Raw genomic sequence first — 26,490 nt, 5'->3', positions numbered from 1 at the left:
TCCCTCTCACAGCTTCTTGCTTTTCACTTTATTCAGTCTCTGTAGAGGAGAAGTACCTAGCTACACTACCGAACATAACGGTCCCAGTGACCCAGTTGTCTTCAATCGCTCAACACCTATTTTCCTCTTTCCGATATTTATTCCTTGTCCATTATCATCCTCTTTGAACCCTTCCCCCTCTACCCCCTTGACTCCTCTCTCCCTCCAGTCTTTCTCCTCCATTTCCCCTTCCCTAGGTCCTCTCCAGCCACATACATGTACTCACCCCTCCCTACCTACCAACAACACACCTAAACCCCACCCTGTTCATCCACCGACACCTCCCATCGTCCGGCACATTCAAGTGCTGTCCCGCGTAGTTGATCCACGTGTTATCATACGGGCCATTATACGCGTTCTCGTTGCACGCGTTCCCGCCATGCATGTCGATCGTCCAGGGAAGCACCGAGTAGAAGGACTTCCATTGATCGCCGTAGCAGTTCAGCGCGGACTTGATTTCCAGGATGTTGGTGGCGTTGACGACAGACGTGTAGAGGAAGTCGTTGGTCACGTTGAGCATGTAGATGTAGAGGTAGTTCTTGGTGATGATTTGGGCGAGGTTGGGGTGCCCGAGGATGATGGAGAATTCGTTGCTGTGAGGGGGGCGTGGGGGGGTTAGCTGATCTGGTGGTAACGGGCAAAGGTGAAAAGGGAGAGTTAGGAGGGGTAAGTAACGTACCATTTCAGATCTCCGTGGCTGTCGGTCCATGTCACGCAGTTGAAGTCGTTTGCGACTTGGCGAGCGTCCAGTTTCGATGAGGTCAAGGTGGTTCTTTGCGCAAGAGCGATGGTGTTGTCACTATTGAGACCAAAGTGGGAAGGAGCTGCCGAGGTGAGGGCAGCCAAGATAATGGCCCACAGAAGGGAGAAGAGAGCTTTGTGTCTCATTGTCACTTTGCTGTCACAGGTCGTGGAAGATGATGATTTTGATCGTAGACTAAAGCTGCTCAGTTGATAATGACGTGATGAAGATCTGACTTTTCGACGTTTCGCTCGTTCAGATGGTGTACCGGTAAGATTGGAAGGTAAAGACAGGTAGAGGAAAAGAAAGGAAGGAAGGAAGGAAGGGAGGGAAGAAGGTTGAAAATGGGTTGTGAAACCTGAGATGGTGAGCTCAAGTTGAATCATATAGCAGGAAAGAGCTTCATGTTTCCACTGCTCGGCCCGAAGGTTCTCAACTGACGCAAACTCCATTGCACGAACTCAATCCACTCACAAAGCATGAATCGTCGGTAGACGTACCTGTAGTACACAAAGTTCTGGTATGTGAAGCTATTGAGCCTCAATAATCGATGCTAGGTATCTTCAGGTATCCATGGAAGGAGTTTGTGTTGCAACTCGTACACAGGTAACGAATAATCCTAACAACTCAGTCAAATCTCCCATTACACCGTTAGACCTTGTGTCAACTTGTCCCCCATATCTCAGAGCCATTACCCGATGGAGAGTTTGGAGAGTTCATGCTTGAAACAAGGAACCGTGTTGTTGGGGACCATGCGCAGTCAATGTGGTCTAGCTATGTCGTCTCCAGCTTCTCCAGTGCCCGATACTTCTTCTCGTCTTGGTGTTGCACAAGATCGGGAGCTGGTGTGATGATGGCGGGATGATGCGGCCGAGAGCGGGAACGGCTGGATCGGCTGGAACGTCTAATCTGGACCCAGACGGTGGGAGGTTACTGCCCCCAAGCTGAGGGCAGAGTGATTACTGTTTTACACGTTCAAAATTAATGGATAAGTTCAGTTACCCAGGGGCTCGGGTATGGAAGATATCACTTGATTTTCCGCTATAAGCCCCGACCGGTGGCTTCGTTACGGATATCTCCACAACCTCATCCTGATTCCTGTTTTTTTTTTTTTTTTTTTTTTTTTTATCTCTATGTTTTCTACCCTTCCTTCTTGAGCCCTTGAACGGTTGATCACGCCATTGTGAACTTGTATCTTGACGATGTCATCACTTCTCCGTCATCACTTCTCCGTCATCACATTCCTCCCTTGATCTGACCAGACCATCTACCTGCTTCCTTGATGTCTGTTTCCATCCATTCTCAAGTGCTTATCGACCATCGTGCACCTCACCCTTCCATGCCATTAGCTGACTCTCACTTAGTTCAACAGCTTTGCAGAAGAAGCTGTGATAGAGAAAGTCTGTACCAGGGCGGCAATAGCTTAGCGTGCGTCTTGTATGTATGGAAGAACAGACGTTATGGAACGCAAAGCAGAGGGTCGCTGCTTACTGGGTCCCTTCATCACCCCTTTTTTTTTTGGACTCTTTTGCTTGCGCCACGGCATCTGGCCCACTGCTAGAAACCACCCGAACACCATTGAATCCCGAGGCCAGGTTGTGATCCTTCAGGAGCACCTTTCCAGTGGGTATGTGCGTGACGTCAACCGTGCAGTCGAAATAGACCCCTATCATCCTGACCCAGCCCGAGAGGGTGTCTAGTAGGGAAGGGGCGGGAATTCCATCTAGAAGAAGGGCGACAACAGTCTAGCCAGTTAAGCCAGGGATTGGGGAGTAATGCCTCGAGGGCTTCAGGGCTTCACCCTCGGCAAATAACAGGCGGAATCTGTCTTCGGGGATTTGGAACCGTGTATTCATGGTCCCCGGGTACCAAACGGGATGCTCTTCGTCTATGTCGTCCATGGAAGTGTCTCGTCCGTGGAAAGTTGTTGGCCGTTTAGGCGATTGATACCCTGGTTGAGTGTCCACATGATCTCGATCTTATAATGTTGTCTGTCCTTGTAAGTAGGGTCAACATCTGGGCCGGGGTGGTCAAAAGCAAAGACAGCAGTGACGGCCATGCGCCTTCTCACGGCTTCGGTCGTTGAGCTGCAAGCTTCAAGTTCGAAGAACCCCTGTCCCGAAATCATCATGTTTGGGAGACCCCGAAAAGATGCGTTGGCCAAAGTAGCTTGCTCAGAGGCAGGCATCTTGGATGTTCCTGTGGTGAAGATGGTGTCCAGAGCAAAGTCTCGCAATCAGAAACCGACCGGGAAGGTAAATCGGAAGAGATTGGCACGCCGGTGTACTTACAAGCGTTGAAGAATAATGCGTCGTGATTCACGAGGGGGTGAGTGTCCTAGTGACCGAGGTGGGAAAAAAGGTATTGGACTTTCAAACAAAGCTCGTTGGTCATGGACATCAGACACAACTGAAGCCATGGTAAATGCAGGAGGAAAGCGCTTTCAGACATGGAATAGAAGGTAGCCTTGGAATCCGAGCTGGGTCGGGTCCGAAATCAGAATCGCAAAGTCCTACCTTCCCCCAACAACCAATATCCCTTACTTCAACAGAAAGAACCAACCATTTTCTTCAGAAAGGGCCACCTAGACTGCCTCTGCCAAACTGAATCGACAGCCATTCCAGTCATCTTGCCCTCTAACCTCTACACTTTGACAACTCCAGCAGGCGACAACAGCTGCCTTTCGAAACTTTCCTTTTCGCTGCAAGATTCCCCCTCACTCCCTTTGGACCTTGGTTTTTCTGGAGAAAACACCGCCCGAAAATCCCCTTTCCCTCCCCACTCTCACCGCATATACAAGTTGCTCATACTACAGCCGACTCTGAAGTGCATGACTGAGGATCCCTAATCCCTTGGAGACCAGCACCGTCACGTTTCACCTTCTCCGCCTGGTCTATAGTCACAGGGGGCGGGGAGCGCTGGTTGTCACATACGGCGTTTCGTTGAAGGCAGACGGATGGATGGCGTTGCTAGAGATGACGTTGAAAGGACTTGAAGGAGTTCATGATCGATAGACCAAGGCACCTAAAGAGACATCATAATAGTCTGGTGATGATCCAATTTGCACCTGATAGCACCTGTTCGAAAAGTCGTGTGTCCGAGTCCTGGCAAACATTTGATCCACGGTATTGTTGATGAGTAGCTCTTCGAATTCCAGTCAGGGGTCCGGATCCAAAGCCGATGAAGCTGTTCGGTCAAAGCGTTTGGAATTCCGTCAAAGCGTCTCGGTGGGGTAGAATACAGTTGATGATAACCTCATCTGTTTGCCGGTCATGGTGGAGAGATAACTCCGCCATGACATCACAACCCCGAGCTTTGTGAGCTTGTGAGGTTGGTGATCGAAGGAGACTAACCAACACCAGAGATGCCTAAATGGGAAAAACCGAAAGGCATGATGGGGTCAAAGCTCAGAAGCCAAGTGTCGGGATGTTCAAGGATGATGAAGAACGATCACAGGGGAAAAGTCAAGTCAGTCGTCATAGTCTGTCCGAGCTCGGAGACATCAGTGGTATAAGAACATCCCAACTCCCACTTGAGAGGCATCACGTACTTTTGTCAAGACTCAGCAGAACGAATACCTCTAACCGTATCACCACAACATCACAACGACACCGCCACCATGGAAAAAGTCCTCCAAACCGGCCTCTCGCTAGGGATGTCGGCAACCTCGGGCATCCACTCCAGCAAGCCCAACCGCGCCCCCCGCGAATTCGACGGCAAGAACATTATGCCTGCCAGCTACTGCCCCACGGCCAAAGACCGCGTAGTCTTTCCGGCCAAAAATGGCAAGGTCGAGGCATCCCACATCTGCATTGGGGCCTGGCCCTGGGGCGACAAGAGCACCTGGCACTACAAGGAAGAAGAGTTTCCAGCGATCGAGGCTGCCTGGCGCGAGCTCTACGACGCCGGCATCAACTTTATCGACACGGCCCAGGCGTACGGCAGCGGCGAGTCCGAGAGGCTCGTGGGCAAGCTGGTCAAGGGTCTGCCTCGGGATAGTTATGTGATCCAGACCAAGTGGCTCGGGACGGCGCTGGACGCCAAGAACTATGTGCACGCCAGCGACGCGCCGTACAAGACGCTCAAGTCCAGCCTGGAGCGGTTAGGGCTCGAGTACGTCGACATCTATCTCGTGCACGGCCCGACGCACCCGCAGAGCGTCAAGACGGTGGCCGAAGGACTGGCCAAGTGCGTCAACGAGGGGCTGACCAAGGCCGTGGGCGTGGCCAATTACGGCAACGACAAGGTGCTCGAGATGAAGGCGGCGCTGGCCGAGCACGGCATCCCGCTGGCGACGAACCAGGTCGAGTACAGCATCCTGCGCAGGTACCCCGAGATCCACGGCGAGATCAAGATGTGTCTCGACAACGGCATGGTCTTCCAGTCGTACTCGTCTCTTGCCCAAGGTAGGCTGACAGGCAAGTACACGGTCGAACACCCGCCGCCCAAGACGTACAGGTTCTCGAGCTATCCGATGGAGGAGATCAAGGAGACGCTGGCCGTGTTGGAGAAGATTGCAAAGGCCAGGGGCAAAGCCATGGCCAGCGTGGCGCTGAACTATAACATTAGCAAGGGGGCGTTGCCGCTTGTCGGTATTCGGAACCCGGAGCAGGCGAGGCAGGCGATTGATGCGCTGGGTTGGAGGTTGACTGAGCAGGAGATTATTGAGCTGGACCGGGTGAGCGTGGAGGGGACCAAGACTGTGTTATGGCAGCAGGGGTAGATGTTCCCGTGTCGATGTCGTTGATGTTTTGGAGGACGCGTACAAATGGCTGGATACCCAAATTGTGAATGTTGTTGTCGAGTGTTTTTCTGTTCTTGTTTTGTTTTGTTTTGTTTTGCTTCACAGATTCGGTTGCTGGAGAGAAATTGAGCCGAGGAGTGCAGAAGCCGTTGGTGCCGAGATGCCGTTCCGTGCCGCTGCATGCCGTGACCGATGTGGGGTTAGTCCACGACTTGCCAATTGTGGTTTAGCTTGGCGATAAGAACTGATAACAACCCCGCCAAAGACCTGGGTGGGGCCGGGGCCCGGACGGGAAGCTGCAGTGTCGTTGCCCCGCCCTCGTCGCCGGGAAGGAAGCATTGCAGAGCACCTTCGATATCCCGAAGCAAGGCGCCTTTCAACAGGATTACAGTAACATTGGCCAGGATCAGACAATTCTCCTTGTCTGTGCTGTAATAATCGGTTCTCCATGCGAAACCTCTTTTCTTCCCTCAACACCATCTTCAAGTTCCCCGCCATCATCACCACCACCACCACCACCATCGCGAGGTCCTCACATCATCATCATCGGTATCGAACCATGACCACCGCCGCCAGAATGGACTTTGAAACCACCCTCAAGGGTAAATACCCGGCCAAGCGACATGCCCAGCGCGTGGCCGACTACATCCGCAACAAGGTGCCCGGCGCTTCCGGCGTTCTCTACCTCGAGGGCCGCGCCACCAAGCTGCTCGAGGACAACGACGAGGCCGAGCCCTTTCGCCAGCGCCGCTACTTTTACTACCTGACCGGCTGCCCGCTCGCCGACTGCCACTACATGTACGACCTGGATGCCGACAAGTCTACGCTCTTCATCCCGCCCATCGACCCCGACTCGGTCATCTGGTCCGGCCTGCCGGTTTCTGTCGATGAGGCCAAGCAGCGCTGGGACGTTGACGACGTCAAGTACACCAGCGATGTCAACGCCACCCTCGCCCACGTCGGCAGCAGCAAGCCCAAGGGCTCTTCTGTCTTCGCCATCGCGAACCAGGTCTCGGACAAGGTCACCTTCCTCGAATTCGACAACAAGAACTTCTCCATCCTCAAGGAAGCCATCGAAGTCACGCGCGTTGTCAAGGACGAGTACGAGCTGGCCATCATGGCCAAGGCCAACGAGATCAGCTCTGACGGACACAAGATGGTCATGCAAAAGGTCAAGCACGTCCAGAATGAGCGCGAGTTGGAGGCGGTTTTCCTGGGACACTGCATCGCCAAGGGCGCCCGCAACCAGGCCTACCACAGTATCGTCGCCAGCGGTCGCGCGGCTGCCACGCTGCATTACGTTCCCAACAACGCCGACATGGCTGGCAAGCTGAACCTTTTGCTGGATGCGGGAGGCGAGTGGGATTGCTATGCCTCGGACATTACCCGCACTTTCCCCATCAACGGCAAGTTTACCAAGGAGAGCAGGGAGATTTACGATATCGTGCTCAAGATGCAAAATGAGTGTATCGCTGCGCTAAAGGAGGGTGTCCTCTGGGATGACGTTCACCTCCTTGCGCACAAGATTGCCATCGACGGCCTTCTCCAGATTGGCATTCTCCAGGGCGACAAGGACGAGATTCTCGAGGCCAGGACGAGCGTTGCTTTCTTCCCCCACGGTCTGGGTCACTACCTGGGCATGGACACCCACGATACCGGCGGCAACCCCAACTATGCTGACAAGGACACCATGTTCCGCTACCTCCGCGTCCGCGGTCGTCTCCCAGCTGGCAGCGTGATCACCGTCGAGCCCGGTATTTACTTCTGCAACTTTATCATTGAGCCGTTCTTGAAGGACCCCAAGCACAGCAAGTACATCAATGCTGATGTGCTGGAGAAGTACTGGGATGTTGGTGGTGTCAGGTATGTCGACTGTGATTTGTTCGTATATATGGTATGAAAAAGGGCGAATGCTAATTTGTCGTTGCTGCACAGAATTGAGGACAACCTGGTCATCACCAAGGACGGCACCTACAACCTCACGACAGCACCCAAGGACCCCGAGGAGATGGAGAAGATCATTCAGCAGAGCTGAGAGAAGGCTGGACATGGAAAATACGTACTGCTTGCAACCTATCATATACCCAATACATGCGCCGTTCAACTGTTCACCGGTCTCCATTGTCGACGGGCTGAACAAGTACGATGTAGATCCAGGGTGTTGATCACGGAGCCAGCGCCGCCTCCAGGATGTCCTTGCGAGCTTACCATCGCCTAGTTGCACCGGCAGATGAAGATCGAGGTCTTCCTTGTTCATTTGCCGAAGCTGACTGTAGATCTGGGGACTATCGGTCTCGCAACCGAAACCTGCTTGTAATCGCAGTTGCCCTTCTCCACCACGTCTTCTGTAGTATTCCCCCGCTCAACACCGCTTGCCGATGCAACGCGATAGGGACGACCCAAAGAGCTCAGACTCAGGGGCGGAATGGGGACGGAATATGGGCGCGCTCGTATGGAAGCGGTGATGGGTCGCTGCCGTACTACTGTCTGCCTGACCGCAACTGAAGTCAAAATGGGCTGACATTGATATGTGAAAACAAGGTTCTGTGATATTGGCGTATGTCCATCTTCGCCCATGTCAAGGATGTCATGTCAGCCGAGTTTGCGATGGTATCGACGGGAATGCGCCTTTCATCGCCTATTCAACACACAAGAGACGCAAAGGAAAGTAGTGTGCACCCGTTTTTCACTAGAATGGAACGGTAATCAATTCGCGGCACTTATTGGCTCCTAAACGCTTGCTGATAGTTGGTCCGGTGGAAGTGCCGGTCCGTTTAGGCCAATCGTCATGATGCGTTCACGAGCAGTCAGTCATGAAGATCTTCGACGTGAAAGCTTCGGTGCATGATGCTCCCCGAGGTACAACACACACACACACACTCAGGAGTACATACATACATACATCCATACATACAGCAGCAAGAACGGCGTCCCCAAGCCAACCGCTGCAAGCGAGCTGCAAACTTGGCACCTAGGTACCTAATCAACAACCTCGTGCTTTGCACGCGAAGTTCCATCACGACGGAACCGACATGACCCTTTTGTCGGGATTGACCCACTTGCCAACGGATCCTTGGTGTATCATTGGCAACTCTTGTTTTCCAAACCCAGGGTGCGGTTCGAGTCCCTCTCACTCACAGCTCCAGTGACACGTCATGCCGTCTATCGTGGTCCCTGGAGGGTATCAAAATGTGTGGACATACTGCGGTCGTATTGCGCTTGTGGGGGATCGATGATCTCGCCTGCCTCGCGTTCGCGCCGTCGTCTCAAGGTGGCAGCCTTTTTTCATCGACCGCCTTTTTGACGACTTGGTGCTGACACCCATTATTCTAATTGTCCAATGTCTGTTGCTTCCGAAGGCGTGGTTCCTCGTCGGAGCTGACGCCGGTCCTTTGCAACACCAAAAAAAAGGTCCCAAATTTCATGTTGAACTTGTCTGGATCTTGGCCCAATCCCTGACCACCCACGAGTGACCAGTTCGCAGCCGTTCGGTTAAGGTATCCAGGGTTTCCGTGACTCTTCCGCTGTCGGAATGGATAGAGGCTTGCGAGATCCCTGTGGACCTGTCTTAGTACCTATGCCCTGTGGTACACAAGTCTACAACGGGTCGGGTCGGGTCGGGTAGGGTACCTCCCTCCCTAGGGGCAGTTGGGCAGTGGAGGAAAGGATGGAAAGGCTGCCGACCGCAGAAAGTGGCCGAGGTATCCAGACTCTACACTACACCACACTATCTTTTGTGGTGGCCGGAGTCGTCGCCGGTGACACCCACCAAAAAGGGAAACTGGCCCAAGCAACCTAATTTAACCAATGCGAGTTTATGTTGGCAAACGTGGGGAACGACAAGAAAAAATGGGTCGTTCATTGTCAAGTGCCCACTGCGCATATCTCCACCCCTACACCTTTGGACCATGCCGCGTTCTGTTCGGTTCGGATGGTCAAGAAAGTGTCATGAAAATCGCCCAAGTCGGGGATATGGTTCGGCATACAACCAGACCCCCAAGAGAACCTCCTCCCTCATGCTGACCATGGACGGCGGCTGGCAGATACGCGCGGCACACCTCCTGAAAAAGACCCAAAGTGATAACGATGAACAAGAGATTACCTACTCTCCAAGGATGGAACCCCCCCTCAGGGACCTTTCGGGCGATGGCGTTAAACTCGAATAGTGTATAAGTCGGACGTCAAACCCACCCCTTCCACCCGTTGAGTGAGCCAGTGAGGGGATTCATAGCTCCCAGTATCCATTACACTATTAGAGACGTTTATCCACAAAGGAAACTAGTCATTGCCCATCTCCACCACCAAAGGGCCTTCTCAGAAACTCGATATAAACGCCATCAGACACTTTCTTTTTTGCTTTTTTGTTTGTCTCTTGTCCCTGGATTATCCCAGTCTTCCATCTGTGTGTGGCGTGCTCGTCATTATTACATCAGTCAGTGTGAACAAATCACACAACACCACGCCTTTGTTTACTTTCTTCCATTTTGGGTAACCAAGCATCCACAAACACCCACAATGGGCTCCGTCTCACTCACGTTTTCCACCCTGCCCGCGGGCGTCAAGGTGCAACCAACCCCTTTCCGTATCAACGTTGCCGAGTCCGACCTCGCCCAGTTCCGGTCCCTCATCCAGCAAGCCATCATTCCTCCAGAGCAGTTCTACAACCAGCACGCCAACGCTGCCACGGGCAAATTTGGCATCACACGCGACTGGCTGATCCAGGCCCGGGACTACTGGCTCAACACGTATGACTGGCGGGCCCAGGAAACTTTCATCAACTCCTTCCCCCAATATAAGCAAACCGTCGTCGGCCCTACCTCCGGCCAGACCTTTGACCTACACTTTGCCGCCCTCTTCTCCCTCCGCGAGGATGCCATTCCCATCATCTTCATGCACGGCTGGCCCGGCTCCTTCTTGGAGTTCGTCCCGATGCTGGACATCCTCCGCTCGCGGTACACTCCCGAAACCCTCCCTTACCACGTCATCGTCCCTTCCATCCCCGACTACGGCTTCTCCTCTCGTCCCAACGACTCGGCCCTTCAAGAATTGAACATGGAGTTTGCGGCGGAAGCCATGAACGAGCTCATGTTGTCGCTCGGCTTCGGCAGCACCGGCTACGTCGCCCAGGGCGGCGATGTCGGGTACGCCCTCGCCCGCGCCATGGCCAACAACCACGCGGCCTGCAAGACTTCGCACCTCAACATGTTCATGTTCACCCCGGACCAGTTCGCCGCGTGCCAGCAAGAGCCCCTGACGGAGCGCGAGGAGAAGCTCCTAACGGGCACCAATGCGTGGATCAAGCAAGGGTCGGCATACGCCTATGAGCACGGCACGCGCCCGTCCACCATTGCCTTGACGCTCAGCACCAACCCCGTCGCCATGCTCGCGTGGATGGGCGAGAAGTTCATCGAGTGGTCCGACAACAGAAAAGACGGCGGCTCTCGCCCGCTGTCGCTGGACACGATCCTCGACGGCGTGTCGCTGTACTGGTTCAGTGGGTGCTTCCCGAGAACCATGTGGAGCTATCGCAGCCTGGTGCCGGCCATTGGCGCGACGGCCGTCGTGCAGGAGAGCTTGAGCGTGCAAAAGCCGTTTGGGTACTCGGCGTTCCCGGTCGAGATTGGTACCCTGCCGAGGACGTGGGGGAAGAAGTTGTTTGGGGACCGGTTGGCGTATTACAAGGAGCATGAGGTGGGTGGACACTTTGCGGCGCTGCAGGAGCCCGAGAACTTTTTGGATGATATTGAGGAGTTTGTGAGGTTTATCGCGCCCAAGGTGGGCTTGGCTAAGGGCGGGAAGAGTGCTTGAGAAAGATGAAAGATGGGATGGAATCAAATAATTATGTCTACCTGTTTACCTGTAGCAATGTTGTACACGAAAGAGATGGATGGGTTTTACTGCCAGTTTTAGACTACTGTTGTGCTTGGATATACCAGTCATTATTCCCATGTTTTTATTGCTGCTTTCTTGCTTTTTTTGTGTGTGTCTTTGTTGGCATGGCAGCAATGCAGTTTCCAGCAACCGGGTTCTTGAGTTTGTTGTTGTTTCCCCTTTTCTTCCTCTCGCAATTCCCATGGTGCTCGAACTGCCCACAACATCAACATCAACATGAATATCATGATCATAGGTAAACGTCACCATCATCTTCATTGTCGTTGAGCCCATGCAGCAGTTCGTCTTTTCATGCACCCCCATTCACACACTCCTCTCGCATTCTCTACAGTGTACCCGCCCAGTGCTACCACCCCCCATCGCTTACCTTCCACGCTGCATGTGTCCACTGCAACTCTGTGGACGAACACCGTAGGAGTTCCTTCCAGCAGCACCCTCAATCGCATGTCAACATCCTACCTTAGGTATCCAGGGCAGGCAGGTACACCGGCACGACGAAGCGAACATCCGCAACACCGCTGAATTAAGCAATCGGATTGGCCCGGATTGGACGCTCCTGCGCAGAACATAAGCGACCATTCTCATGCGGGCAACCCAGGGCAATCAATCAATCAATCAATCGTGCGGGGAGCAGCATCGAGTATTGTTTGGGATAAGTTCCTGAACTTTCCGACATCCATGCTCATCATCGCATGTTCATCATGTTTTATTCCATGCTTGAAATCGACCGACCCGATTTTGATCCTCGTTCTCGAAAGGAAAAGGAAACAGAACAAAACCCACCGACTGTTATCTTTGGAAAAATGAACTTATAATGACGTATGCCGGGGAAAGTGACGCGGCTACAAATCGGGGAGTGGTGGAGGTGAAGAAGAATGCCTGCGTATCATCATTCAGGCGGGGACTGTACCTCTTCTACACCACCCAAAACATGGAAATGGCTCGGGAAAACATGGTACGAGAAACATGACGATCACCGGATGGGAGGTGGAATTGTCATTTTGACTCGGATGCAGAGAGGATATCTGATCGATATCACCATGGGTTCTCTTCACTCAAATGTCCACTGATATTCGACCAGAAATGGGAATCCCGAACAAACACCGGAGAGCCAAGAGGAAAGCCGAAAAAGCCAAGCAATTTGAACATCTCCGCCCAACTCTCTTCTCCTCCCGTCGTCGTCCCGCTCCGAAGTACACTACACTAAACCAAGTGGAGTTTCGGCCAATCTAGCGGCGGATAGTTCCTTCAGCCCGAACGGCGCCGGCCCGCGTGTCTCGTCTCGAACGGGGACCACCCGGTCGGCAATTGCATTTCGCGATGAGGGTCTCGATACATGTATGAATCCAATGCTGTGTTGCTGGCGAGGGTCTTTCAAGTTTGTGCATTGACGGCCCAGCATATGGACAGGATGACACCAACAATTTCGATCAGTGATGTGCACGGTATGTAAACTCAAGATGAGCAACTGGAACCCCAGCCAAATCTGACGTCCCTACAGGTTCGATGGGACAGATACTCCCTACAATCATCCGAAACGAACGCATCTTCTTATTCTTCGGCGAGTGCCATCCCTGGCGGCTACCCAATGCAGGAACACGGCTCGACATCTCGCCTCAACGCCGTGTTTTTTCGACGTCTTCCAAAGATCAAGGCCATGGGCCTCAACGCCGTGTTTTTCTTACACGTATTGGGGATTACTTGACGGAGTCTTTGCCCTAGACGAGTTCTTTTCGCCCCGCACCCGAAGCCGACATCTACCTTACCGCAAGACCGGATCCGTACATCCACACCGAGGTAGCAGCCGGAGGACTTCCGGAGTGGACCCTTCGGGTCAAAGACCCTCTCCGCGAAAACGGGACGGAATGGCTGTGTTCCATCGAGTCCTACCTCTACACGCGCGAAAGTATCTCCAGAAAAAGATATAGCCGACTCTCAAACCACCAACGGCAGACCGGTGGTGATGGTCCAAGTCGAAAACAAATATGTAATATATAACCGGAAGTCAACGACACCCACTTAGGTTGCCCTCCCATCTCAACCGCGACAACATGCTTCCACCCAACGCCTTCTCTGCGAAGCCGGCATCGTTACGCTCTTGATACGCAACGACCACCTAGCCCAAGGCAATTGGACCCCTGGCTTGGCTCCGGACTGGGCTCCATCGACCTCTACGCCAACGACGCTTACCCCCTGCTCTACAACAGCGGCCACCCCAATTCACGTCGTAGCAATGAAACGATGATCCACGCAAATGGGTCTAAGGGTCTGGCGCGCCTTGCAACGACACAGTGTGGAAGCGTCACGATGGAGTTTGTGCGATGAGTTGGCCGGATCCAACGACGTGGTGTTCGGCAGCTGAGGATTGATACGACATATGTATAAAAGCAAAAGTTCTCGGAGACCATAACTCATCACTTGGTTCAACTTCCAGGTTGTATCATTACCACAAAGAGCACCGTCACCATGTCCTCCTCAACCACCAACGGCTCCAGCAGCCATGCCACCACCACAACCACCAACACAAGCGACATGGAGATTCCCACCATATTCGGCCTTCCCTGGGTAACCCCAACTTTCGACCCTTCCGTCACAGATGTTTGCCCACCATGCATACCTCTTCCTACCCGACCATTAACCCAGCCCTCAACCCCCTTCTCTCCCAAGCCGGGAAGACAGTTCTCATCACCGGCGCCACGGCCGGCATTGGCTTCGCAATGGCCAAGTCGTTTGTCACCGCTTCTGCTTCCAAGGTCGTCATCACGGGTCGAAGGCAGGAAAGACTCGACGAAGCCGTTGGTCTTCTCCGCCAGCACGCCAAGGAGCTCGGGAAGCAGACGGAAGTAGTCAGCGAAAAGTCCGATGCGGCGAACATGGAGGAGATTGATGCCTTGTGGAAAAAACTGGGAGAGGAAGGAGAGGTGGTGGATGTGCTTATCTTGAATGCGGTTGGGGAGATGGCGGCCGGGGGCCTGTGTGAGGAGGGGGGCAGGACGACTGTTGAGATTTGGGCCAAACTCGAAGCGAACCTCAGGGGACCGATGAGGTATACTGAGCTTTTTATGAAGCAGGGGAAGGACAGACAGAAGGTCAGTTTGTTGGCTGTTTGTATGAATGATGATTGCCAGGTTGGAGGAGAACAACGAGAAGAAGGGAGTGGAACGAACGGCACGACTGACGCAGAGAACACATGCAGTTCCTCATCAACATCTCCACTGCATCTGCCCACATAAGCTTTCCCGAGTACTCGCCCGCTCTTTCCTCCAGCCCAGAGTACGGCTTCACCAAGGCCACTGCTGGCCTCTTCTTTAGGTACATTGCTCAACGGTCAGACCCGGAGAAGATGCAGGTGGTGAGCATTCATCCGGGAACCATCTACTCGGAGTTGTGGCAGCGGCTCGGCGTGGAAAAGAGTGTCCTACCTTTTGATGATAGTAAGTTTTGCCCCTTAAAATAGCATGCTTTGAAGGAAGGCTACTGACAGAAAGGTCAATATAGTCTCGCTGCCAGCTGACTTTGTGGTCTGGGCAGCCACCAAGGAGGCGAGATTCATTCATGGTCGCTTTGTTTGGGCTAATTGGGATGTAGAAGAGTTGAAGGCCAAATATGCGGAGCGTTTCAAGCAGGATGCTGAACTGTTCAGGTTTGGCGTGTGTGGTTTGGCTGGGAGCAACCTCCATGTCATTCAATGATCGCGTTGACTGGAGGTAGACCAACCATGGAAGTGTTACCGAGGGGCATCAGGACCTCGGCACACCTTGGAACACTCACGATTGTACACAGCAAGACTCTCGAACTAGGAGTCAGACAACTTCTACACGATAGATACCCTTTCCATCATTTGTCCACGTGGAAGTTGACCGAAAGGCACGTAGAGGCAGCTGACTCGAACACCTCCCAAAACTCTCACCTTAACCACCAGCCACTAACCCCGTTCCCATTGGCGCGCATCTTGTTTCAACCTCAAGGTATCATCACAGATGTTCAAAACATGGGGAAGGTTGCAGTAAACACTTTTACCGGTTGCGGTACCACTCATACCGGGTTTCGAGGACTTGGCACTTACCCTTTGGTCGACGGTGACAACTCCGTGAACCGGATGCGGTATGTGCATGTTAACCACCGTGACCTCCGTCGACAGATCCATGCTTGAATTATTCTTGGCTATGACTTCACCTCCAAATATCAAAACCTATAGGTGCGCCTGACGCCTCGCTTTGACGCCAAGCTTGATGATCGGTCAATGCTGTTTCGTAATGAAGGAACAAGAATTCGGCAGTTGTTTCTGTGAAGGGACAACAGCTTGGGCTGAGGAAAAGGAAGAGAATGTGAGCTGGTGAAGGAGATCAAGTTCAACCACCAAAGTCAAGTCAACATGAACTGACGGCGACAGGAAAGATAGGTATAAAGCCCCCTCTGCTCCTTCAAAACTCACTCCCCATCCAACCAGAGCATCTCATCCAACCCATTCCAGCTCGTTTTCTCAGCCTCAACAAGCCAGCCTCCGAAAATGGCAGGCCTTCACTCCCGCCTCACCACTTTTCTCCTTCTCCTCCTCTCTGCCCTCCCTTTCATCGCCGCCGCCGCCCCCTCCTCCGGCTGCGGCAAAGGTCCCACCCTCTACAACGGCCAAACCGTCACCACCAACATCAACGGCAAATCGCGTCGCTACACCGTCCGGCTTCCGGACAACTACAACCAAAACAACCCCTACCGCCTCATCTTCCTCTGGCACCCACTCGGCAGCTCCATGCAAAAGATCATTCAGGGCGAAGACCCCAACCGCGGCGGTGTCCTGCCTTACTACGGCCTGCCGCCCCTCGACACGAGCAAGAGTGCCATATACGTGGTTCCGGACGGGTTGAATGCTGGCTGGGCGAACCAAAATGGGGAGGACGTCTCCTTCTTTGACAACATTCTGCAAACCGTGAGCGATGGGCTGTGCATCGACACCAACCTCGTCTTCAGCACGGGCTTCTCCTACGGCGGCGGCATGAGTTTCAGCCTGGCGTGCTCGCGGGCGAACAAAGTCCGTGCCGTCGCTGTCATTTCTGGTGCGCAGCTTTCTGGCTGCGCGGGCGGGAATGATCCGGTGGCGTACTACGCGCAACACGGAACGTCCGACAGCGTGCTGAATGTGGCGATGGGAAGACAGTTGAGAGATCGGTTTGTGAGGAACAATGGGTGCCAGCCGGCAAACGGGGAAGTACAGCCTGGTAGTGGAGGAAGGTCCACGAGGGTCGAGTATCAGGGATGTCAACAGGGTAAGGACGTGGTGTGGGTTGTGCATGGCGGAGATCATAATCCGAGCCAGAGAGATCCGGGACAGAACGACCCGTTTGCGCCGAGGAACACTTGGGAGTTCTTTAGCAGGTTCAACTAGAGGTTTGTGGGGAAGGAGGCAGTTCTGAAAGGGAAGGTGGAAGGATCAAAGGGGTGGTGATGATGTGGATTGGTGAGGGGCAAGGGGGAGGAAAGAGCTTTGGACTGAAGGAGAATAGTAGGGAGGAGACTGGTTGTTTTTTGCAATGGAAAATGTAAATCACCTCCTTAGGAAAGAAACACTTTTCGAGAATTGACCTCATCTGGACACAGAAAGATGCGCGAGTGGGAGAGGGGAATGTATTGTAGTCAAAGTCAAGAAAGAACATAGAGGTAAGTATGGCCACGATTCACTCGAGTGACGTTAAACAAATCAAGTACACATTAACCCCGTAAGCACACAACTGAAGATCATCTTTGGGCTCTAGTTATGTAGTAATTCCCAATAGAATAATCTGTCTCAACAAGTTAACACATGCAAGACGGTCGCCGTCCCAAACTCCAAGCCCCGTAGCTCAAATCAACCTCAACTCTCGAACCAGTCAACCATGAATCTCTTTAATGCTTTCACTTCCATCCTTCTCACACAAGTGGAAGCCGCCCTGGCAGCTCCTCTACTCCAGCGCAAATGCTTTTCTGCCTGTGAGAGTCAATATCCACGGCGACATGCGTACATCAAGGATGCTCTGTGAGACTGAGATAACACGTGGATTGAGTGGTCGGATCAACATGTGGACGTCTGGTGTCAACGGATAAGAGGTGTTTTGCGGACGAGGAGCTCATAATTTGTGCTATGTGAATAGTTACCTCTAGGGAGAAGGGAAAGCGGGAATGGCAAGACTGTGTGCGGGAGTTGACGGTATGTGAGAACAGCTGCAAGAAAAAGGGGCATGTAAACAATAAAATGGCGACAAGTCCGACTGACTACTGGGGAACTAGCAAAAGTTGTGTGGACCCACTATGTCAAGTCATGTCTGTTCACTTCTTTCTGCACAAAAGGTGTATGCCAAAAGTGAAAAAAAGAAAAAGATAAGGAGCAACTTCAGTAAAGAAAACTTCGAAAGAACACTGGAGTAAAGGCTTCAAAAAAGAACAACGAAAAAAAAAAGGTTGTTGGTGATCATCGTGCGACGTGGGCCTGATTCGAACAGACGCTCCCGAAGGAACAAGATTTCTAGTCTTGCGCATTAGACCACTCTGCCACCACGCCATCTCATTGGTTGATACAATCTTACCTGTATCAAAATCCTATGAGCCCGGCAGGTAAAGAAAGCGAGCATTCATCCCTCTCCTGAACGTCATTATTGACCATTTACCTTCCATACCTACCGTACATTCAACGCATTGTTTTCTGGTCCTTAGTTCAAAAGTCAATCATAACATGGTGGAGCCCCCCAACCTAACTCCCAACACGCATCCCGGCTTTTATGCTAGATGTAAGTCCCAAGTAACCGCACCGAGTCCGCCGCAACGAAATCCAGGAAATATTTCACTGTGACCCGTGCTTACTCCGACTAAAACGACACCACGAAACGGAAACTCCCATTCATTCCGGCTCAAACAGATACTCACGAAACCCAAGACAAAGACACGAAAGGACATCGATGATGAAACACCAACTGTAAGGAATTAAATTAACCGCTTACTACTATTTGTTCGCTTCTTCTCCAACTAACTAGATAGAGGGTACATAAGCAGGGCATTAATCGAAAGGATGATGATGATTGCCGGAGGGTATCGAAACAGGAAGTAGACTGTAGGTAGATGAGGTAGGTAGTAATAGCGAAAAGCCAGAGGAGGATGCAAACCAGCGGTGATGGTGTCGGTGTCGGGTGGTGGAGGAGGTGATGATGCTGAAAGCCAAAAAGCCAGAAAAAAGCAAACAATAAGAAGAAAAACGGCAAACTCCAGCCCACTCCCCGTGCGTGCACGTCCGACGTCGTTCCCCCTCCCCTCTCTCACCGCAGTCTCTGAAACGGGTTTCCGTGTCCAAAAATCGTACAGTGTATCTCCCTCTCTCCAACATCTGCCGTTGCTTGTGTATGTGTGTATATGTGCCTGTGTGTTCAAAGTGCAACCCGACCTTTTAACACCCGTCCATGCAGCTTATTGTCTATTGTCTATTGTCTCCCTTCTTTTTTTTCTTTCCCCGTCTTCTGTATCATGTTCTGACTGGTACAGATAACACCGTTCAACGACTCAAGGGATACTTTTCAGCACCTGCATTTTTATCTGTTAGAACCACATCTCATACTATTTCACCGACGAGAAGAAATAACAGGAAACATACCTAAAGAGTCGGGGGCGTAGCACTGATAGCAGTAGTCGTCAACGCAGGCGGGTGCGCGTCAACTGGGCTAGCAATCTTCTCATTGTCCTGCTCCTTCTCCTCACCCTCCTTGCCGTGGTCCTCCTTGTGGCCCTCGTGCTCTCCCGTCTGGTGGTGGCTATCCTCCACCGCAGGAGAGACATCAATCTGTGGCGCGTTCTTCTCGGCAGCAACCTTCTTGCTGTCCAGCGAGCTCTGGCTCACCGGCCTGGCGTTGGGGGTGTTGTTGTCGTCGTCGTCCTCTCCACCTTCTTGAGAAGCGCCGTTCTTCTTGCTCTTCTTGTCGCCCGATGGCTTGCCGGCGCAGTTGAGAGACTTGAGCGAGGCCATGAACTTCTTGAGAGGGTTCTCCTTCTTGGGCTTGTCGGCCTTTTGCTGCTGCTCTTGCTCGCCGTCGGCAGCGCCAGCCTCAGGTTGGTCGTCCGAGAGTTGGTGGTAGGCATCTTGGTGACCGGCGGCAACGGGCCCGTCGTCGGTCAGTTGGTGGCCTCGTTGCTGATCCTCGGACTTCTTGGAGGAAGCGGCGGACTTGGGCCTCTGATCTTGTTCGGCAGACATTTTGGTTGATTATTATAGGATGATAATATGTAAAAATGGGGGAGTCTGGAGTTGGGGGAGAAGCGAAAGCCGGGTGGGTGGTTGGTTGGTATAAAACGAATGGACTGGTTCGAAAGGGACAAGGAGAGAGAGACGAGGAAAGAACAGATAAAGCTGGGAAGGTGAAGCAATAAAATAAAACTCGACAATTCTTTCTTTTCCCAAAATAAAAAGGGGGAATTCCGTTCCGAGACGGATCTGAAATTACAGGTCATTTCAGACAACCGACGCCGGGTCCAGTGTGCGGTGTGCTAAATCCAGCAATCGAATTTCCCATGACTCCATCGCGACGTGCGAGGCAAAAGAGCGAGCGCCAAAATCAGATGTCGACAGGCGGTTTCCCAGGGCTAGTTCCAGGTACCAAGCAGGGGGGGTGGTGGACACCCGTAAACAAAACAAAACAAAAAAAACAAGGGTCGGGCCGGGGATGCATTGCAGCGTGGCATAGGGCACTAGAACACTAAAAGATGGCTAAAAGTTAGACCCTGAGCGGAACTCCGGTGGGAGGAAGTGGAAGCCAGAGAAGAAAAGTTCTAGCGGCAGCAAAAGCGGATGACCGCCAAGAACCTAACAAACACCAGCAGCAAGGGGGGGAAATCATCACCAGGGGTAACCAAGCGAGCAGATCCAAGGGGGGAACGGGAAATTAGCTCCACTACCAGATTGAGATCCGAAGCTTGTTTGCCAGAAGAAAAAAAACCAAGTTTCCCTCAAATTGGCCCTCTCCTGATAGGTTCCCAAAGTCAAACCAAACGATTGTTGAAATCTGGCAGATCTGATTACCTGATCTCGGGATCTTCATAATAGCGAGCGGTTGGGCTGCGACGTGTAAATCATTCACTGCTGATTTTGGGATCCAACTGTTATTCGCCATGTTAAAAGATGTTCCCACAACCATGGTATCTGATCTCGCGATCTAATCAAACAGCGGTGCGCTACAACTGGTGGTGCGATTTGTCCCCTTCTGTTGGTATGTAGTCGCTTCTTTTTCTGGTGTTCTGTCTCAGTTGCCTACCTGTAAGAGATGCAGTTGAGGCAACTCATCCCTTACTTTGTGTCATCCAGTCGTTCCGCCATGTGCTGAGCTGTTTCGGGTTTGGTGCTTGCTTTTGCTTCCATTCCAGACAAGGGCCAACTATGTCAGGGCCAGATGGCAACATGGGATAGACTGAGACTTGGGACTCGGGAAGACCGGGAGAGCGATTCCAGACCCCGTCAATCATCACTATCACCAGCACCATCAGATAGCCGACCACACCACATCAAAATTACGACTGCTCCTCCTCCTCCTCTTCATCCATGTCCTGCTCCTCCCCTTCCTGATCATCGACGTCCCTACCCCCAGGATTCCGCTGCCCCCTTGCTTCCCTCGTCTGCAGCTTCCGTCCAAAACTCTGCTTATCCGCATGCCCGACCCCCTCCCACGTCTTGGTATCCGGCAATCCATATGTGCTGATACCTCTCCCCCACGTTGTCCACGGGTTTGTCCACCTTTGCACCTCAGAGGGTATCTTTCCGTCCTTGCATTCTTCGTACTCGGCAATCAACGCTTTCCAGTCCCGTGGCTTGTCTCTGTGAATCAAATAACCTCCTAGGTGACGGTGCCAGATATCTGGAGGGATCTCGTTGTTTTTTGCGTCGCTTTCGCTTGCACGGTAATTGCCGGTGGCCGGCGGTGTCCAATGCGTGGCTAGTGAAAGGTAGATCTGGCGCTCGATGCCGCGGTGGCCAGTGATTGTCGTTAGGCGATTTATCCACCCGTAGAGATAGACGGAGCGGTTCAGCCTCGACAAATCTTGGGCAACGCCGAGGGCCATGGGCGGGAGCTTGCCCTCTGCGATGAGTGGGGAAACTTGTTCCAGTTCAATGTCGTCCACGATTTCAACAGGGAGGTGAAGATCATCGGGGATAGGGACGGCGGACCACCTCTGCAGTTCAGCCCGACGTTGTTCGGGGGTGAGACTGGTTGTTGAGAGGGGTTCGGAGCTTCCCTCAGGACTAAGCAGAGCGGGTGGCGCATCAGGAGGCAAAATGAAAGAAGCGCGCACTTCTTCCGAGTGTGTAGAGATCGACGCAATCAGTTGCCGGAAGTACTGAGCAGCCAGACGCGTTGTCACCAGCTTTCTTCCCCTCAGCGCAGGGTACAAGACCTTGGCGAGGATATCCTCACGCGGCACCAGCTCATTACTGTCCGTCGTGTGGTCCAATACCGACCGGGCAACTACCCTCTGCTGGAACTCGGGCTGCAAATCGACAAGGCCATGATGTAAATCTGTCACCAGTGACACTAACACGCTCGGATCGAGGTTCGCAGTGGATGTGATGCGGCCGCAATCATCGGCGACGAGGGGGTCGCGTTCGTCGATGAGGGCGGCCAAAGCGGTGTCAAGTGGTGGTGGTGGCGTGTCGGCGAGGAGGGGGCTGTTGGCGCAGCTCACGGTAACAGAAACGTCGTCGCCACCAATCTTTTCGCGGATGTAGCGTAGCATTCTGTCGGCGGGCTCGGACTCGCCATCGCGCAGGCCCGGAAGAAGGAGGTGAACATGATGGCAGTGGTTCCATCTCGCAGCCAGGATGACCTTCTTGATGGACTCGGCGAACTCGGTATTCCCCAGCGCTTCTTGGATGCCATTTCTCCCCGCGACTCCGTTTCCATTTCCATTGTATTGGTCCTCGCCATCATCGCTGTATGCTGGATCATCATCCTCCTCTTCCTCATCAGTCTCCCATCCATCCACGGCGATTTGGTAAGCGAGCGTCTTGGGCGAGATGGAAACAAATTTCAACCACGTCGCCCCGCTATCGATGACGGCGTCAACAACAATCGGCCTCTCCAGCAGAGGGTTATCTTTGTATGCCAACCACCCTTTTCCCGCAGGAACCGGCTGCTTCGGGCTCCGGGCAAACTCCTTATTGATGGCGACGAGGCCGCGACACTTTTTGATGACGGACCACCTGTCGTCCCAGCAGCAACTGCGCATGCCAAAGTACTGGGCGGGGGTGAAGAGTGGTTTTGGTTCGGTGCCATGTTCGTCTGTCGAGGGAGGAGGAGGAGGGGACGGTTGCGACGCTTTCTTGGCTTTGACCTTGTCGAGGGTGCGTTGCTGGACTTTGAGGAGGGTGTAGAGGCCGCGGATGGGCTTGGAAGCTGACTCGGCCTTTGTATGGAGCTGGGAGAGCTCATCGACGCAGGTCGTCCATCCGTCGACGAGGGCTTCGATACATTCTTGGAGAGCGGCGCCTTCAAGCGGTTCGCCGCGGTGTTCGTGATACAGCTTGGCGGGTGGCTTGTCGGCGTTGCTGGGGGATGGCGATGCTTGGGTTAGTGGTGGTGGTGCCCCTCCCTCGCCCTGGTTGTGCGCCGTCATGCCCGCCCGCGTAAGCCGTTTACGGTAGGACAGCCGGTCTTTGTGGTGTGATGATGTGTAAGGTAGAAGTATGCGAAATGCGGTGCTGGAGAACCACCAAAATGTGTCGAGGTAAAAGTGGAAGATGCCCGGGAGATGATGTCAGTGACACATTGGATGTGCGACGGGCAGCGCGACGGGCATTTGGTGGAGGGGTAGGTAGAGGTACCTAACAATTATTTCAGTGGGGCCAGCCCCATGTCAAGCAGGCAGCTGCTGGGAAACATTCGGCGGCATATGTAAGGGGTCAAATATCAAGGGTTAGGGTATTTTCAAGGGGCCAGTCTACGTGATGTTTCTCCAAACAACTGTTGTTCACATGGAAATGATCAGCAGCAACAAATATATGCAAACAGAAAAAGAAAAGGTGGAACTGGAAAAGGGTATATGTTTTTGATTGGAATATTATCAAGATCGAATACCCAAGTTCCAAGGCGTGCCTACGCAGTGTCCCAGCAGTGGGTGGCTGGAGCGAATCAAGCATACTACCTACAACCCTTCTTCGAATTTCTGCTCACTTACAACTGTGATAGCTTCGTTGTGAGTGTTGACAAGTAGGAAGCACCGGGCACGGGAAAACCCTGCCGTGGTGGTCTGCAAGACCTGCGCAACTATGGCCGGCAAGTACTACATGGGTTTACAAGGCCTACGTACTGGCCTGGCAAGCCGACCTCCTAGAGCCCGGCACAACTTACCTACGTTGCTTAGGTAACCTCCAACTCCCTCCCCTACACGTTTAAAGAAGGGCGGCCATGACTATGGAAAAACTAGGCATCGTCAGAACAGATATCCAAGGATATATCCCCAGCATCCGACAAGTCGGCCTCCCATCTATTCTACGCCGCAGAACCTCTATAATGCGCACCGCGCTCCCTACCTCTACCTAGGTAGACAATCCAAGTGCCTAGTATACCTATGTGAAGCCAGACAAAAACGGCCAGGTCAACAAAAAGAAAGGAAACCCTACATCGGCTGTGACTAGTAAAGCTATTTGATCGTTTAAGCTTAAAAAAAAAAAAAAAAAAGTAAGAAGAAACAAAGGGCCCGTGACTGGTCATTCCTCACTCATTCACTCAACTGTCGTCGAGCGTGCCAAATCTCTTGGGCCGCCGCCTGGTGCGCTGGGGCCTGGGGGATGACGGCCTGTTGGACATAGACATCTTTTTCTTTTTCTTTTTGGAGGGGGCGCCGTTACGGGGCGTGGCTTTTGTCACGTTAGGTGGCGCCGACGCAGGCGGCATGCTCGTTGTCATGACCGCCGCCGCCGCCGCCGCCGTCGTCGTCGTCGATGGAGAGCCGGGTCCAGGTGCTGCTTCTTCTTCTTCTTCTTCTTCTTCTTCTGGGGAGCGGGCTTCGCAGTCCTGCTGCAAGGGGGTATCATTTTCGACAGAGGGGCTCAACTCTGGTGGTCCTGGATGCGATTCCGGAAGGGGACCAGGGGGCAAAGTGCTGCCGGGGACGGGGTGGCTTGTCTGCTGCGTTGTCTGCTGGCTGCGACGCCGTAGACGTTCGTGCGCTTCGGCCAAGCGTGCCTCGTTCTTTGCGTGAGATTCGTCCCTGCAGTGCCTAAACGCTGAGACGCCTCTGCGGAACTGGTCAACGCTTTCCATGATGTGGTGTGTCTTGATATGAGTGAGATGGTACGATGGTTCAGGAGAGCCGGGTGTAGGTCGACCAACGCGCACAGCATATTGAGTAAGATCGCCGTATGCGCTGAACGTCCAGGCGTGTGCCTTGGCGGTGTCGTCATATTTTGGGTCGTCCACCCCAAAATTCTCGAGAGTAAATACAGCACGAGCTGCCGCGGCACCGCTGTAAGCGGCTTGGCGCTTCAATATATCGAGACGCCCGGAGGGACCTTTGACTTCCATGACAAAATGCGGCGCAGCCGGAGCGTTTAGTAGTATCGAAGGTTGAATCAAGTGGCCGATCTCGTCCCGGATTTCCCTGGCGATATCTGTAGTGCGGGCTCCATAAAACAGATCAGGCCGAGGGTCAACAGTGCGTTTTCCCGTCATCGATCTCAGGTTACTCCAGGCAATATTGCTACTGTTGGGGATATCCAAATGGCCCCCGAAACCAATGATGGCCGTGACAACATTGCGTTCCACGTCCGCTTCCGAGACCGCGCGACTATTGACTCGAATTAACCGCTCGATTCTGCTATCTGGGAACTCGAACGGTGCCAGCGAAGGCCTCACGGATCTTTCCCGTCGTAGTTCTTGGAGATCGGCGAGCATGGAGGGGTCTCCATGGATATGGATCCCGCTATCTTCCAGGATCGAAGGGAAGCCATTGGTGTATGCGCTGGACGACCTGTGACTGCCGGTTGAAGCTACAGACGTCGGGTTGGTGAGTCCCGAGCCTCGACCCGAGGATCGGAAGGTGTCATGCGATGCAAGATTGGAGGACATCCTGTTGAGCTTTGCCAGATTTTCGCGGGTTAGGCGAGTGTCGGTGCCTCGAGGAGCAGGTGGGATGGTCTGGGGATGGTCGGTCTTCGGTTCCAGGTCCAGCTGATGGGCGGCGGCGATATGGCCATGTTCCTCCTCCTTGATGGAGAGACGGTCGACCGGATGCTTGTCTTGAAGTAAAGATGGAGAGGGGCCTGTCCTCGCTCTCTTGGCCCGGGGTATTCGTGGCGGTCCGGGAGGAGACGGGGACGGAGATATCTGGACTTGCGTGTGTGATTGGCCTGGCTTGTGGCCTCTTGTTGCTCTTGTGGCTCGGTAGACCCGGGGGGGAGGAGACGGGTCACCTTCGCGTGGCCTTTTTGAACGTAGTCGTGGCATGTTAAATTGGAGGCTTGGATATCGAGCAGGGAGCAAGATACGTCGAGACGGACATGAGAGAAGGACGCGTTGGGCTTGTTGGTTGCAAGTTACTAGGTATGTACTTGGATGGCTGAAGGGTGACTAGCGCCGAGATTGATTGGGCTAACATGGGTCAACTCCCCTTGTTAGTATGCATTCCTACCCGGCGCTATCCTACCCTACGACGCACAGGCCAAGAACCGGGGACATGGCATGTTCATGACCGTAACAAAGTTGGTCAGAACTCACAACTATTCCTGTTAGTGATTTGCACAATCCCCTTCACCGAGATAATCCTTTGGAAACTGCCACGTCTCGTCGATGATATACAATTCCTTCTTGGAGTCACTGGATATTTTCAGAGATACCGTACCCATAAAACAGGCATATTGCCAAAAGGAATGAGTGATACAGTAGGGAGGCAACGAAAAGCAGACCGTGACATTTCTTCCGGTACATATCATGGCAAGTGCAACTCGTTTTCTGGCGTTGCTCACGGTTGATGGGTAGAATTAAAGGGAGTGGGTTGGTTGATCAGGCTGACTAACGGCTTACTACCGTGACCCACGGTTAAATACTGCACACCAGAATCCATCCACCACATT

At 53.1% G+C, this 26,490-nt stretch overlaps 12 protein-coding genes across 12 annotated transcripts; 6 read left to right on the top strand and 6 right to left on the bottom strand.

Moving 5' to 3' along the window:
- Positions 1-271: 271 nt before the first annotated feature.
- Positions 272-927, bottom strand: NEUTE1DRAFT_138203 (uncharacterized protein; the record flags this gene model as incomplete). The annotated part of the gene is made up of 2 exons (XM_009853193.1): positions 272-632; positions 719-927. 2 exons carry the CDS (start codon positions 925-927, stop codon positions 272-274), a joined length of 570 nt encoding a protein of 189 aa, XP_009851495.1.
- A 1,214-nt stretch (positions 928-2,141) lies between these two features.
- Positions 2,142-2,912, bottom strand: NEUTE1DRAFT_101299 (uncharacterized protein; the record flags this gene model as incomplete). The annotated part of the gene is made up of 4 exons (XM_009853192.1): positions 2,142-2,183; positions 2,239-2,264; positions 2,583-2,690; positions 2,732-2,912. The coding sequence occupies 4 exons, from the start codon at positions 2,910-2,912 to the stop codon at positions 2,142-2,144; spliced, it is 357 nt and encodes a 118-aa protein (XP_009851494.1).
- A 1,524-nt stretch (positions 2,913-4,436) lies between these two features.
- On the top strand, positions 4,437-5,504 carry NEUTE1DRAFT_41284 (uncharacterized protein; the record flags this gene model as incomplete). Its single annotated transcript, XM_009851942.1, has 1 exon — positions 4,437-5,504. The coding sequence occupies one exon, from the start codon at positions 4,437-4,439 to the stop codon at positions 5,502-5,504; it is 1,068 nt and encodes a 355-aa protein (XP_009850244.1).
- A 580-nt stretch (positions 5,505-6,084) lies between these two features.
- On the top strand, positions 6,085-7,560 carry NEUTE1DRAFT_41518 (uncharacterized protein; the record flags this gene model as incomplete). Its single annotated transcript, XM_009851959.1, has 2 exons — positions 6,085-7,388; positions 7,461-7,560. The coding sequence occupies 2 exons, from the start codon at positions 6,085-6,087 to the stop codon at positions 7,558-7,560; spliced, it is 1,404 nt and encodes a 467-aa protein (XP_009850261.1).
- Positions 7,561-10,040: 2,480 nt separating this feature from the next.
- On the top strand, positions 10,041-11,421 carry NEUTE1DRAFT_122640 (uncharacterized protein; the record flags this gene model as incomplete). Its single annotated transcript, XM_009853191.1, has 1 exon — positions 10,041-11,421. One exon carries the CDS (start codon positions 10,041-10,043, stop codon positions 11,331-11,333), a length of 1,293 nt encoding a protein of 430 aa, XP_009851493.1.
- Positions 11,422-13,148: 1,727 nt separating this feature from the next.
- Positions 13,149-13,440, top strand: NEUTE1DRAFT_42268 (uncharacterized protein; the record flags this gene model as incomplete). The annotated part of the gene is given in 2 exon segments (XM_009851998.1): positions 13,149-13,323; positions 13,340-13,440. Coding segments are annotated over 2 exon segments (276 nt in total), but the record flags the coding sequence as incomplete, so codon positions are not given.
- A 586-nt stretch (positions 13,441-14,026) lies between these two features.
- Positions 14,027-15,109, top strand: NEUTE1DRAFT_110575 (uncharacterized protein; the record flags this gene model as incomplete). Its single annotated transcript, XM_009853190.1, has 3 exons — positions 14,027-14,506; positions 14,614-14,851; positions 14,916-15,109. 3 exons carry the CDS (start codon positions 14,027-14,029, stop codon positions 15,107-15,109), a joined length of 912 nt encoding a protein of 303 aa, XP_009851492.1.
- Positions 15,110-15,927: 818 nt separating this feature from the next.
- Positions 15,928-16,800, top strand: NEUTE1DRAFT_42477 (uncharacterized protein; the record flags this gene model as incomplete). Its single annotated transcript, XM_009852010.1, has 1 exon — positions 15,928-16,800. The coding sequence occupies one exon, from the start codon at positions 15,928-15,930 to the stop codon at positions 16,798-16,800; it is 873 nt and encodes a 290-aa protein (XP_009850312.1).
- Positions 16,801-19,029: 2,229 nt separating this feature from the next.
- NEUTE1DRAFT_138196 (uncharacterized protein) lies at positions 19,030-19,626 on the bottom strand (the record flags this gene model as incomplete). Its single annotated transcript, XM_009853189.1, has 1 exon — positions 19,030-19,626. The coding sequence occupies one exon, from the start codon at positions 19,624-19,626 to the stop codon at positions 19,030-19,032; it is 597 nt and encodes a 198-aa protein (XP_009851491.1).
- Positions 19,627-20,335: 709 nt separating this feature from the next.
- On the bottom strand, positions 20,336-20,931 carry NEUTE1DRAFT_117169 (uncharacterized protein; the record flags this gene model as incomplete). The annotated part of the gene is made up of 1 exon (XM_009853188.1): positions 20,336-20,931. A coding segment is annotated over one exon (228 nt), but the record flags the coding sequence as incomplete, so codon positions are not given.
- A 2-nt stretch (positions 20,932-20,933) lies between these two features.
- Positions 20,934-23,033, bottom strand: NEUTE1DRAFT_82900 (uncharacterized protein; the record flags this gene model as incomplete). Its single annotated transcript, XM_009853187.1, has 1 exon — positions 20,934-23,033. The coding sequence occupies one exon, from the start codon at positions 23,031-23,033 to the stop codon at positions 20,934-20,936; it is 2,100 nt and encodes a 699-aa protein (XP_009851489.1).
- Positions 23,034-24,145: 1,112 nt separating this feature from the next.
- Positions 24,146-25,864, bottom strand: NEUTE1DRAFT_43348 (uncharacterized protein; the record flags this gene model as incomplete). The annotated part of the gene is made up of 1 exon (XM_009852048.1): positions 24,146-25,864. The coding sequence occupies one exon, from the start codon at positions 25,862-25,864 to the stop codon at positions 24,146-24,148; it is 1,719 nt and encodes a 572-aa protein (XP_009850350.1).
- Positions 25,865-26,490: the final 626 nt, after the last annotated feature.

Source organism: Neurospora tetrasperma (genome assembly GCF_000213175.1).
Source record: "Neurospora tetrasperma FGSC 2508 unplaced genomic scaffold NEUTE1scaffold_3, whole genome shotgun sequence".
NCBI lineage: Eukaryota > Fungi > Ascomycota > Sordariomycetes > Sordariales > Sordariaceae > Neurospora > Neurospora tetrasperma.
Note: the sequence above shows the minus strand (reverse complement) of the source record. Positions and strands in the feature narration are given on the sequence as shown.